Source organism: Callospermophilus lateralis, chromosome 10 (assembly GCF_048772815.1).
Source record: "Callospermophilus lateralis isolate mCalLat2 chromosome 10, mCalLat2.hap1, whole genome shotgun sequence".
Classification (NCBI taxonomy): Eukaryota; Metazoa; Chordata; class Mammalia; order Rodentia; family Sciuridae; genus Callospermophilus; species Callospermophilus lateralis.
In genome coordinates this window covers 57,487,979-57,502,666 of record NC_135314.1, presented here as the reverse complement: position 1 = coordinate 57,502,666, position 14,688 = coordinate 57,487,979, and the positions used below count along the sequence as shown (strand labels likewise).

At 35.3% G+C, this 14,688-nt stretch overlaps 1 protein-coding gene across 4 annotated transcripts in view; it reads left to right on the top strand.

Moving 5' to 3' along the window:
• Positions 1-14,688, top strand: part of Stxbp5l (syntaxin binding protein 5L) — a 326,234-nt gene that overhangs the window by 211,947 nt on the left and 99,599 nt on the right. For all 4 annotated transcript variants that reach the window (XM_076867719.2, XM_076867717.2, XM_076867718.2 and 1 more), the window contains exon 17: positions 2,949-3,074. In XM_076867719.2, the coding sequence (XP_076723834.2) occupies positions 2,949-3,074 (126 nt within the window). The remainder of the gene's footprint in view (positions 1-2,948; positions 3,075-14,688) is intronic.

The window sequence follows — 14,688 nt, the reverse complement described above, 5'->3', positions numbered from 1 at the left end:
AATGTTGATGAGAGACTAAAACCAATGAAATCAACAAACATAGTGGAGATGATGTGAGCAATAACAATTGTTGAAGTGTAATAGAAGTATTGATTTGTAAAATAGTAAAGAAAATCTTAAGAGAATCAAATAAAGAGAATCAAAGTGGGAAAATTAACATAATCCTATGTTGTGCTTAGGGTCTAAGAACCATGAAGCATAACTGATGCAAGTAGTATTATTAAGTGAATTTCATTCTGAGTAGGTTTATAAATTGTATATAATCCACACTTTGTTAAAGTGTACATTGGCGTTCATTCCTAAGTCCCTTTCCTTTGCTGAATTTAGTCTGCCATATGTATTAGCTAATTAAAAAGTATTTCAATCATCAACTCTTAATTTTTAGCAACATTACAATTCTCATCAATATATTCATGCTTATGCAATAATCTGATTTTTAAAAAAATTTTGCCTATGTTACTCTGTATGTGACTCTAGTCACATATGTCTTGTTAAGAGGATGAGATTTAAAGAAAAACTTAAAGTGAGGGAATTAGCCAAAGAATATATGGACAAAGAATGTTACAGGCAGAAAAAAACAGCTAGAGTAAAGGCCTTAAAGTGCTTGGCGTGTTCAAGGAAAAATAACGAGGTCAATGTAGTTAGGGGTATGGGAAAGGGCGGGTAGTAGGAGACGAAGTCAGATTGGACAATCATAGGCCATTTTAGGACCTTGACTTTTATTCTAAATGGAGAATAAGAGTCTTTGTAGTTTTTGACTGACGTGATCAGGTTTAAATATTAAATAGATAATTTTTATAACTGTATTGAAAGTGGATTGGAAGATGGAGGGAATGGTAAAAGCTATGAGATCAGTTAGGTGACTGTTGCTCTAAACTAATTAGAAATAAAGTTAGACAGGTGTGGTGGAAAATGCCTGTAATCCCAGTTGCTCAGGAGGCTGAGGCAGGAGGATTGCAAGTTCAAAGCCAGCCTCAGCAAAATCCAGGTGCTAAACAATTTAGTGATTGCTGTCTCTAAATAAAATACAAAATAGGGATGGACATATGGCTCAGTGGTTGAGTGCCCCTGAGTTCAATCCCCAGTACCAAAAGGAAAAAAAGAGAGAGAGAGAAAAAAAGTTAAAAGCTGCCCTATTTAACAAATAAAATGCTAGCTACCCATTTAAATTTAAAGCTTGTATAGATAATAAGTATTTTTTGGTATCACTATATCCCTGTTTTAGTCAGTTTTTCACTGCTGTGACCAAAAGATCTTACAAGAACAATTAGAGAAGGAAGAGTTTATTTTAGGGCTCATGGTTTTTGAGATTTCAGTCCATAGATGGCCAACTTTATTCTTTGAAGCCTGAGGTGAGGCAGAACATCATGGCAGAAGTGTATGGTAGAGGAAAGCAACTGGAGACATGGTATCAGGAAGCAGAGAGAGAAACTCCCTTCACCAAGGACAAAATATACATTACAAAGATATACCACCAGGGCTGGAGTTGTGGCTCAGTGGCAGAGCACTTCCTGGCTTGTGAGGCCCTGGGTTCATCCTCAGCACTGCATATAAATAAATAAAGTAAAAGATCCATTGACAACTAAAAGATATACTCCCAATGACCTATCTCCTCCAGCCTTACCTTACTTTCCTACAATTACCACCCAGTTTAATCCCTATCAGGGGATTGAATTATTGATTAGGTTAAAGCTCTCATCACCCAATCATTTCACCTCTAAACTGTTTTGCATTGTCTCACACATGAGCTTTTGGGGAACATCTCATATCTAAACCATAACAATCCTCAATGTTGCAATGGATATACTTGTAAAAATCTATTTATTGTTTATTTGAAATTTAAATTTAAATAGACATCCTATATATTTGTTTAGCAGCTGTAATAGTATGGAAGCAATTGAAGAATAAAAAGTTATCAGGTTCTGCCGGGTGTGGTGGTACATGCCTGTAATCCCAGTGGCTCCGGAGGCTGAGACCAGAGAATCTTGAGTTCAAAGCCAGCCTCAGCAATATCGAGGCACTAAGCAACTCAGTGAGACCTTATCCCCAAATAAAATACAAAATAAGGCTAGGGATATGTTTCAGTGGTCAGTGGTTGAGTGCCCCTGAATTCAGTTACCAGTACCCCACCCCCCAAAAAATGTTATCAGGTTCTAGATACATTTTGAAGGTAGCATCAGTAGCATTTGATAATTGATTGGGTGTTAAGTATAAGAGAGAAATAGTAGTGAATAATTTTAATAAAATTACTATCAATTGGATTAGGGAGTGTAGATTTAGAGGAGCAGGAATTCAGGTACTGGATGATTAAAACATTAGTTGGGTAGTAGTTTAATGGTCATTCTTTTTATTATTATACTTTACAATTTATACTGTAACAATTATTACATAGAAAATAATTATATAATAAAATAATTAAAAGGAAGTGATAAAGAACAGTTAAAGTTGTGGGCCTGACTGAGCATAAGGTTAACCATTAAGTTCCAAGTGTTGAATTTTGCAAATATTTCAAGACAATTGATATAGCTGCATTAAAATAGGTTGAAAATCATAATCTAGAGTTGAAGTTCTCTATATATGTTTTAAAATATATTTGAAGTATATTTTTTTCTAATGCACCAGTCTTTCACCTATTATTTTTCTCAAGGGACTAGACCTCTAAAAACATAATTATTTCAGTATTTACTATTCCAGTATTGGGTGTTTTTTTTTTTTTATAGTTGTTCCACATCTGGGACAATGGAACAAAATGTGTTAAAGAAGTGACTAGCAATCGTAAGAGACTTGGTAGAGTATGAGAAAGTTAGAAAATAATGTCCATATTCATGATGTGCCCAGTGGCTATATTAAATATTTCTGTAGGATGATTCAGTTAAATTCTCAAGAAAAACATAGGTATGCTTACTTAAACTGTATGTGATAGAATTATTTTTTTCTCTTTCATATAGCGTTAAGACACGACCAGTTCGAATGCCTCCAGGATATCAAGCAGAACTTGTTATTCAGTTGGTGTGGGTAGATGGTGAGCCTCCTCAACAGATTACTAGTCTTGCTGTAAACTCAGCATATGGAATGTAAGTAATTAAACTTTCTTTCTGATTAGTATTATTTAATTTTTACATTTTACGTTTCTTTTAAAATATTTAAGTGAGGTCTTTAAAATTAGAATCCCTACCCTCATTTTCATTTGATTGAATGTAGGATGAGAAAAATAATAATTCAAACTTAAAATATTTATTCTTTTTTGATGTCAAACTTGAGGTAGAGTGCCCACTTCTAATATTATTAGAAGGTTGTTAGGGTGATACTACAATTATACTTTTTTGATTGATTGATTTTATATTTTCTGTATCTTCTCTCCTTGGATTTCCTTTTCTTTTGACTTGGCTTTTAGAGATCACTAATTCTCTCTCCAACTAATATAATGTAGATCCACCATGAAGTTTAATTTCAATTATTTTATTTTTCTGTTTTGGACTATCCATTTGGGTCTTTTAAAGCTAAATTGCCTCTCTTGTTTACTTCTTTGAACATGTTGAATGTAGTTACTTTAAATATGTGTTTGATAGCTCCATATTTGATAATTATAAGTATTATCTTGGTTTATGGTACATTGTATTGTATTCATATGTGCCAGATTTTTTTTAAAAATATGTATTTTTTAATTGAGACATGCACATTATAATTTGTGTTTAGAAACTCAAATGATGTTACCACCCTCCAGAAAGTCTTTACATTTCTTCTGGAGATCTACACTAGGAGAAAGGCTGAGAACTGCATAATCCAACCAGATATCAGATCTTTGGATTTTATTCTGTTAAAAGTCTACTTTAATTCCTTATTCCTAGGTCATAGCCCTCCACAAAGGTTGCATCAAACTATACTCCCACCAGCACTGTTTGAGAATGCTTATTTTCCCACAACCTTTCTAACAATAGTGTTAATCAAACTTTTGATCCCTGTCAATTTGTTCAGTAAATATTGATGTGCCATTATACTAGTAGAATTTTCTTGTGTCTTCAGTGAAATTGAACAGCTTTTATGTACTGTGACATTTCTATTCTTTGTCCATTTTCCTGCAGAATTGCTGACCTTTCTTGTAAAGATTTGTAAAAGCTATTAATATATTAGGGGTATTACCTACCTTTGTCATGTAATTGAAAAGACTTTTTTTCTGCTTTTGTTTGCTGTAAGACTTTGTTTAGGATGATGTTTTCACATAGATAACTTTTTGTGATAAAATCCCCCCCAAAAAATTCAATGTTCATTAGCCTATATAGACTGTATTACATAAATTCAATTGAATTTTATGGAAATGAAAATGAATGAATTATATTTATGCAACAATTATTTTTAAATGTCAAATATATTTATTATAACATGTGAATCCATCAAAAGACTTTTTTTTAAAAGAGAGAGTGAGAGAGAGAGAGAATTTTTTTTTAATATTTATTTTTAGTTTTCGGCGGACACAACATCTTTGTTTGTATGTGGTGCTGAGGATCAAACCCGGGCCGCACACATGCCAGGCAAGCGCACTGCCACTTGAGCCACATCCCCAGCCCCATCAAAAGACTTTTGAACTTTGGTTTTAATACTTTATAGTCCCACCAACAGTTCTTCATCTTAAGAATTCAATTGTCAGGATGGGGGGAAGAAATGTATGAGACAGGGCTGGTTGTTTTCTATTTGTCTTTAGAATGCTTTTATTAGTGAATTATAGTTACATATAATAATATAATATAATCAGATGTGTATGGAATTTAATTTGCTCCATTTCAGTCTCTGGTACTTCTTCTTTCCCCCACACCCCTCATTCCCCTTCTCTATCTTCCTTCTATATCTTTATTTGTAATTAGTTTATTATAGATACTCATAAAGGTGAAATTCACTGTGGCATATTTATACATGCACATAGCATAATTTTGTTGAATTCATTCTGCATATCCTCTACTTTCCCAACCCTTCTCCCTCCCCAACAATCTCCTTCTTATACTCCACTGATATTGTTTCTCTGTATTTATGATATCTGACCCCCCTCCGTTCTTTTCCCTTAATTTGCTCTAGTTTCCACATGAGAGAAAACATTCAATTGATTTTCTGAGTCTGACTTATTTCTCTTTGTATGATGTTCTCCGTTTTCATCCTTTTGCCTCCAAATGCCATATTTTTTAATTCTTCATGGCTGAGCAAAACCCCATTGTGTATATATCACCTTCTCTTAATCTATTCATCTATTAATGAGCAGTTGGACTAGTCTCATAATTTGGCTATTGTGAATTGTGCTGCTATAAACCTTAATGTGGCTATATCACTATAGAATGATGATTTTAGTTATTTTGTATAAATGCCAAGGAGTGTGATCACTGGATCATATAGCTATTCTATTCTTAGTTTCATGAGGAATTTCCGTAGTGCCTTCCAGAGTGGTTGTAATTATATGCAGTCCCACCAACAATGTATGAGTGGTACCTATTCCTCCACATCTTTGCCAGCATCTATTATTATTTGTACTCTTTTTTATTAATTCTTTCTAGTTTTACATAAAAGTAGAATCCATTTTGACATAATTATGAAATCATGGACTATAATTTGTTCTAATTTAGCAATTGCCATTCTGAATGGAATGAATGAGATGAAACCTTGGAATAGTTTGGATTTGAATTTCCCTGATTGCTAGAGCTGTTGAACTTTTTTTTCCATTTATGTTTCTTTTGATAAATATCTGTTTAGGTCTTTTGCCAATGTATTCAATGGGTTATTTTGGGGGGTTGGGGGTGTTAGCCTCTTTGAGTTTTATTTTTTATATATTTTAGATATTAATTCCGTGTCAGAGGAACAGCTGGCTAAGATTCTCTCCCATTCTGTATGGTCATACTTCATACACCTAATCATTTCCTTTGCTGTGCAGAAGCTTTTTAATTTGATGGCATCCCATTTATTGATTCTTGATTTTGTTTCTTGACTTTTAAGAGGTCTTATTAAGGAAGTCAGTGCCAGAACAGATATGAGGGAATATTGACCATATGTTTTCTTCTAGCAGTTGCAAGATTTCTGCTCTAATTGTTAACCCTTTGATCCACTGTGATTTGATTTTTGTGCATGGTTAGATATAGGGATATAATTTCATTCTGTATGAACATCCAATTTTTCCAGCACCATTCTTTAAAAAGACCTGTCTCCAACATATATTTTTGGCATCTTTGTCAAAAATCAGATGACCATAAGTATGTGTCTTTGTCCCTGTGACTTCTATTCTATTCCCTTGGTCTTTATGCCTATTTTAATGCCAATACAATCCTGTTTTTGTCACTTTGGCTCTGTAGTATAATTTGAAATCAGGTATCATGATTAGTTCAGCATTGTTCTTTTTGCTTAGGATTGCTTTGGTTATTATGGATCTCTGGTGCTTTTTAGTGAATTTTAGGACGATTTTTGAAGAATGTCTTTGGTATTTTGATGGGTATTGCATTGAATCTGTATATTGCTTTTGGCAATATGACTGTTTAAAATGATTAATTCTCTTATCCAAGCACATGGGAGGGCTTTCCATCTTCTAATGTCTTCTTCAAGTTCTTTCTTTGGTGTTCTGCAATTTTAATGGTAGAGATCTTTTACCTCCTTGATTAGATTTATTTCCAAGTATTTTTTAGGGTGTTATAAATGGGACAATTTTTTAAAAATTTCTTTCTCAGCAGAATCACTGTTGGAATATAGGAAAGCTATTGACTTATGAATGTTGATCAGGTATCCTAGTACTTTGCTATATTTATTTATCGGCTCTAGAAATGTCCTGGTAGAGTTTTTCAGATACAGGATCAAGGATTGCAAACAGTTAATTTGATTTTTTTCTATTCATATCCCTATAACTTTCTTCTCTTGCCTGATTGCTCTGTATAGAGTTTCAAAAAAGAGTGTTAAATAGAAGTGGTGACAGTGGACATTCTTGCATTTTTCTTGATTTAAGAGGAAATGTTTTCACTTATTCTCTGTTCAGTATGATGTTGGCTTTGGGTTTGTCATTGACAAAGCCTCAGGTCAGTGAGGATGGGAGGCTTTGGGCATCTTCTAGCTCTGTCATCTTTATAGGGCTGGAACTCCCAGAACTGCTAATGCAGCTTCTTCTTGTCCTTAGTAGTTAGAAATGGATACCTTAAAAATATATTTGTCATATTGATAGTTCACCATTTTCGTGGAGGGCCCCAGTTGAGAAATTTTCAGAAGCTTAGAAATTTTTTAAAAGGAAAAACATCTTGGAATATTTTTCTAAACAATACATTGAGAGTGATAAATCCCCCTATGATAAAACCAGTTTCCAGATGGAAGCAGGGGCTCATTGCATGCAGCCAGGAAATGGAAGATTTCGAATTCAACCTTGTCCTAGGGACTAGATAATTGCTGCCTGGAATTTTACAATGTGCAGAAGCTTCTGCAGGCTGGGGAGGCATAATGAGGTTTGGGGGAGTATGCCCAAGCAGGAAGCTCAGGATCAGTTGGCCAACTCCAGGCTCATAGGGTGACAGCTCTAGCAGATATTCAGAAATGCTGGAGGAGGGAAGGAAGGCTGTATAGCAGAGGAATTCCTTTGGTGCATTTTGAGTGGCTTTGTCTTGGAATGGAAAGACAGGGTTTCCCAGGCTCTTTTTCTCTATACCTGCCAGTGGGCAGGGCTAGGACTTGACAGACAGGTATTCTCCCTGTTGTTCTTAGAAACGGAAGTTGATCTCCCTCCCACCCCCAGTGTGCAAGGTGACTTTCCCTCTCCAGGTGAGAAGGAAGGACACTTTTACTACATTATTTAGGCAGATGAAGGCTAATCCCCTTCATGCTGAGGCCCTTTCATCAAGAAGCCCTCAAACCATGGCCTCCATTCCGATAGCCACCATCCCTTTTCTACTCTTGGTCCCAAATGCCTGTTCTCCCTGAGTTCTCCTGTAGTCCACAACTTCCTGTGGCTTCTTCTTGCCTGTTAGTCACAAGCACAGCCCAGGGGTAGCGGGGTGGGGACGATGAATATTTGGTCAGTGCAATTTCAAAATGCACGGGAGTTTATGGACAGGAATCTAGCAACCCAGAACTGACAACCATCTTCACAACTCTTAATGGAGGCAGGCCTTAGTGTACACAGTGAGTGTGAGACCTTGGCCCTGAGTGCTGCTATGCATAGGACATGAAGGAAGCCTAGGATCCACCCCACCCTCATGACCTCATGGTGTGAGTGCCGGAGCATCTGTATGTCTCCCCTCATGACCTTTCAGCATTGTTTTTCTTTATGTTATTAACTGAAACATAATTTACATTACAGCACAGTGTGTAGGGCACAAGGCACAGTGTTGTGTCAGAATAGAGGATGCTGTATAGGGGTGGTGAGTGTGAAGCCCATCAATGCCCCTGCCAGATTCCTAAGGTTCCTGCTGCCCCCGTGGAAGCCACTGGCTTCTGACCATGTAGAAGTGTTGCCTTCAGAAGATGCCTATGTGGATACAATTCCCATCACCATACTTGTGGAGCCCATGGGTGTTCTTTCCTGCCCATCCTGTTTGCTGGAATATCTTTTGGTCTGTTTTGGGCCTATTTGCATAGCCTGAGGAATCGTTGGGTGGGAATGTCCTGGTGGGGAAGAGCTGGTCAGCCTGAAGATTATCATGTTGCCAATGTCTGAGGCAGATGTGCTTCCTTTTCCAGGAGCAGAATCTGAGATCCTCAGGTCAAGTGTTTCCTGGTTGTCTCAAGATGAGCAAAGAGGAGAAAAGTAAAAGGGGGAAAACTAGAAAGAAAACACTAAAAGTTAAGAAGAGAAGAAAAACATTTTTAGATAAAAATGTAAAAGTATTATCCTTGTTATGGCACCCCAATTGAGGTGAGGAGAGTCAATGATTGCAACCCTGCTGATCAAATCCTCTCTTTGGATTTTTGCAAGCTTTCGACCCTACAGAGAGTGCAGTCTTGTTGTCATTCACTCTCCACTTCTTTCTCTTGTCCTGCTCCCTAGGTGATTAACAGGACTGAATTGTGGTAAAGCTATCTGGAATTCCTCTTATCTACTTTGGACACTAGAATGTGCTAGTATGGAATACAAAAATCAGTAGGCAGAGATTCTCTCTACAGTGCACGACAAATATTGTTATTGTGGCACATTAACAAGCTAAGTCAGAATTCTTAGCTCACCAAGTAAAAATTCTGTCTGGAACTTTTTGACCTACATGTTGTAAGGACAGGGAAAATGGCAGCACATCCCTGGATACCTCTATAGGTAGTGAGAGGCTATGGATCTGATGGGAGGCAGGGTGTTTCATACATACAGTCACTGCCAACCTTATCAGTGTCCTCAAACTTGATTCTCACAGAAATTCACATGGGACTTGTCACTCCCTGAGACTGTTAGCAGATTTCCTGAACCACCAATTTAGCATCTTTTGCTCCCCTCCATGTTGTTGTTTTCCTGTGGCATAGAATTTTCAATGGGTTTGTGTCAATGTCTCTCCTTTGGACCGTACTGTCTCATAGGCAGCCACCACTGTAGTCAGTGCAGTGAAATTGTCAGAGTCCAGAGTCCCAGAGATAAGAAAATTCTTGGATCTCTAATCCTCAGAACAGTCAACTCAGACAATAGGACCCTTCTCAAGTTGGTTCCTGATAATAGTTTCATGAGAACATTCTGGGAGGTTTAGAGAACTTCTCCAGAGCCAGGTTGCTGTGCAGTTCCCACGTCTCTTACTTATTTGCACCTTGTCTGCAAGATGCCAAATTCTGTACTAGTGGAGTTCTCTAGGACCCTCCTTCTTTCATAGAGTTTTTCCCCCTCCCCCAGCCTTGATGCCATGTGTTCAGTGGTTGGGCACTTTTTTCCTCACTCTTCCATTATCCAAAATCTGTGGGCTTCTCCAAGTCTCCTTTTCTCAACTGTTCTCTTCCAGTCCTCTCCTAAGGCCACCCAACTCAATAAGTAGCTACACTCCTGTTGTTTTGGTTCTATCTTATGGAAAAGCAGAACAAAAATGCTCAGTGCCTCCAATCTGCCATCTTCTAATATCTATCTGCTACTTATTTTGGTATGTTGATTTTGTACCCTGAAAATTGACTAAATGGATACATCTGTAGGTAGTGAGAGGCTATGTTTATTCTAACATTTTCTCATAACCTTTAGGATTTTGTGTAAATGAGATCATACTGTCTTAGCAGACATTTTTAACTTCTTTCTTTCCAATTTATCTGCCTTTTGTTTATTTTTCTTCCATAAGTTCTGTAAGACTTTCAAATACTATGTTGAATACAAGTGGTAAGACTGAGCATCCTTGTCTTCAGAAAAAGTTTTCACCTTTTCACTTTTGAATATAATTTAGCTATGGACTTATCTGTGACAGATGGCTCTTATGATGATGTTGAGATATATTCCTTATAAACCAAATTTGTTGTGAATTTTTATCATAAAAGGATAATGAATTATGTCAACTGCCCTTTGAGCACTTGTTGAGATGATTTTATGATTATTGTCCATTATGCTATTAATGTGGTGTATCACATTTTTTGACTTGTGTATGTTGAACAATCCTGGACCAAGAGGTAATTCTGATTTTTATCATGGTATATAATCATTAAATATACTCATGAATTTAGTTTTTCTGTTGAAGAATTTTGTTGAGGAATTTTGAAGCCATTTTCATCAAGAATATTGGCCTTTAATTTTATTTTCTTCTGATATTCTTGTCTAGTTTTGGTATAAGAGTAGTGCTGGCCTTGTACTATGTATATATCTGAATGTGTTTCTTCAATTTTTTTGAAGGACGTTAGAATGATTGGTATTTGGATTAGTTTTTGTTTGTTTTGTTTTTTCTGTGTGGTAGAATTTAACACTAATATCTGTATCCCTGGGCTCTCTTTTTTGGAAGGATTTTCTTACTGTTTCAGTCTCTTTCTTTGTTTTTAGTGTATTTAGATTTTATTTCGTTAGTGGTTTTGACTTGGTGAGATTTTATTTATTTGATTTATTCATTTCTCCTGGTTAAAGAAATTAAGGCCTAGAAAAATGGACTAATTTTCCTAAAGTCATGTAACCTGTAAATAATACACATGGAAATTAATCCAGATCTTCTAATTTTTAGAGCAATAACTTTTTCAAATTCCAAGGCCTGTCTTATTGAAAGATGTAGAATTCTGTTTGAATTAGGAAAACATTTAGTGCGCATAAACGTGTTTGGGGTTTTTCTTTTTTTCTTTTGTTTACCAAGGAAGAGAGCAGTGTGATAGGCCAAAAAGAACTGGATTTAGAGCACATATAGTTTGTAAGTACTACAATCAATCTAAAAATACAACCTAGAACTTATATAAAATAATATTTCTACAACCAGTGATATTCAGTTTAGGGAGAAAAAAAAAACAGACTTGAAATTGTTTAGCCAGAGGACATGTTATAAATGGAGAAAAATGAGTGTTACCATATTTTACCACATAATCATTGTAGATTTTATTCCAAATATTTTTTTGCAAAAAAGTAAAGTGCTATTATTATGTTTAACTTTAAAAAAATTAATTGTGCAGGTAATAATTAAAATTATTTTATTAATAAACTTCCTATGGTCCAAAATTAGGAAGCATATTTATTAAGTGTAAGTTAAAATTGAATAGTCCAAATCAATATACATTATATCTTTGTGACAGTTCAGAAAACATTTTTTCCAGTCTGAAAATGAAATTAATATATTAGTTATTATTTATTGGCATTATAGCCAAAATATTACACTTGAAAACATTTATTATGGTGTTATAAAATATGGACTTAATCTTTTTTGGTTCAATTTTTAACTGTTTTTATGTAAACATGACAGTAAAATGTATTTTGCCATATTTTGCATACATAGAGTATAGCTTATTCTAATTAGGATCCCATTCTTGTACTTGAAAAAAAATGTGGAGTTATACTGCCTTTTATTCATATATGAACATAGGGAAGTCATGACTGATTCATTCTACTGTCTTTTCTATTTCCTACCCCCAACCTTCATTTCCCTTGGTCTAATCCACTGAACTTCTACTCTTCCCCTTGTCCATTTTTGTGGGTTAGCATCCACATATTAGATAGAACATTCAGCCTTCGGTTTTGGGGATTGGCTTATTTCACTTAGCACAATAGTCCCCAGTTCTAATCATTTACCAGCAAATGCCATAATTTGATTCTTCTTTATGGCTGAATAATACTCTATTGTGTATATATTCCACATTTTCTTTATCCATTCATCTGTTGAAAGGCACCTAGGTTTGTTCCATAGCTTAGCTACTGTGAATTGCACTGCTATAAACATTGATGTGGCAGCATCACTGTAGAAGTATGCTGATTTTAAGTCCTTTGGGTATATACCAAGAAGAGGGATAACTGGATCAAATGGTGGCTCCATCCCAAGTTTTCTGAGGAATCTCTGTATTACTTCCTAGAAGGGTTGAACCAACTTCCAGTCTCACCAGCAGTGTATGAGTGTGCCTTTTCCCCATATTCTCACCAATATTTATTATTGTATGCTTGATAATTGCCATTCTGACTGAAAATAAAATGAAATAGAATCTCAGTATGGTTTTAATTTGTATTTCTCAAATTGCTAGAGATGTTGAACATTTCTTAATATATTTTTGACCATTCATATTTATTCTTTGAGAAGTATCTGTTTAATTCCTTTGCCCATTTATTAATGGGCTAATTTGTGTATATGTTCTTTATGTATCCTGAAGATTAATGCCCTATCTATGGTATAGGTGGCAAAGTTTTTCTCCCATTCTGTTGGCTCTCTCTTCGTGTTCTTGATGGTTTCCTTTGTTGTAAAGAAGCTTTTTAGTTTAATACCATGTTATTTATTGATTCTTGATTTACATCTTGTTAAAGAAGTCAGATCCTAAGTCCACATAACAGAGAGTTCGGTTTACATTTTCTTGGGTCTCTGGTCTAATGCCCAGGTTCCTTCATCCACTTTGAGTTGAGTTAGGGCAAGGTAAAAGATAGGGCTCAATTTCATTTCATTCTGCTACATATGGATTTCCAGTTTTCCAAGCACTACTTGTTGAAGAGGCTATCTGTTCTCCAATGCATGTTTTTGGCACTTTTGTCTAATATGAGAAAACTGTATTTATGTGGATTCTTTTCTGTGTCTTCCATTCTGTTCTATTGGTCTTCATGTCTATTTTGGTGCCAATACCATGGTGTTTCTGTTGTAATAGCTCTGTAGTATAATTTAAGTTCTGGTATTGTGATGCCTCCTGCTTTACTTTTCTCTGTTTTGGCCATTCTGGGCCTCTTATTTTGCAAAATGAATTTCATTACTCCTTTTTCTATTTCTGTCAAGAACATCATTGGAATTTTATTAGGAATTGCATTAAATCTGTATAGCACTTTTGGTAGGAATTGCATTAAATCTGTATAGCATTTTTGATAGTACAGCCATTTTGACAATATTAATTCTGCCTCTTCAAGAACACGGGCAGTCTTTCCATCTTCTAAGGTCTTTCTCAATTTCTTTCTTCAGTGTTCTTTAATTTTCATTGTAGAGGTATTTCACCTCTTTTGTTAGATTGATTCCCAAGTTTTTGTTTTGTTTTGTTTTGAGGCTATTGTGAATAAGATAGTTTTTCTGATTTCTCTTTCAGTTGATTTGTCATTGGTGTACAAGAACAAAATTAATTATTTGTATTAATTTTTATATCCTGCTACATTGCTGAATTCACTTATGAGTTCTAGAAGCTTTCAGTTGGATTTTTGGGGGGTCTTCTAAATATAGAATACTGATGTCAGCAAATAGGGGTAGTTTGAGGTCTTCTTTTCCTATTTATATTCCTTTAATTTCTTTCTTTAGTCTAATTGCTCAGGCTAGGGTTTCAAGGACTATGTTGAATAGGATTGGTGAAAGAGGGCATCTCTGTCTTGTTATAGTTTTAGAGGGAATGCTTTCAATTTTTCTCCATTTACAATGATGTTGGCATTGGATTTAACATATAGCTTTTACAATGTTGAGGTGTATTCCTACCATCCCTAGTTTTTTCTAGGGTTTTGAGCATGAATACATGAATGGATGCTGAATTTTGTCAAATGCTTTTTCTGCATCTATTGAGATAATCGTGTGATTCTTGTCTATTACTGTGATGTTGAACCAACCTTGCATCCCTGGAATGAATCCTACTTGATTATGGTACTCTATTTTTTAATGTTTTTGTATGTTATTTGCCAGTATTTTATTGAGAACTTTTGTATCTATGTTCATCAGGGAAATCTGTCTGAAGTTTTCTTTCCTCAATGTGTCTTTGTCTGGTTTTAGTATCAGAGTGTTACTAGCTTCATGGAATGAGTTTGGAAGGGTTTCCTCCTTTTCTATTTTATGGGATAATTTGAGAAGTTTGGATGCTTGTTCTTCTTTGAGGGTCTTGTAGATCTCCACTGAGAATCCATCTGGTCTGGGCTTTTCTTTGTTGGTAGCCTTCTTTTTTTTATTGGTTGCTCAAAACATTACAATGATCTTGACAGATATATCACACATTTGATTCAAATGGAGTATGAATTCTTATTTTTCCCACATGTACAGATTGCAGGATCACATTGGTTATACAGCCACGTTTATACATATTGCCATACTAGTGTCTGTTGTATTCTGGTAGGCTTCTTTTTAAAATATTTTTTTAGTTATAGGTGGACACAATGTCTTTGTTTTTTAT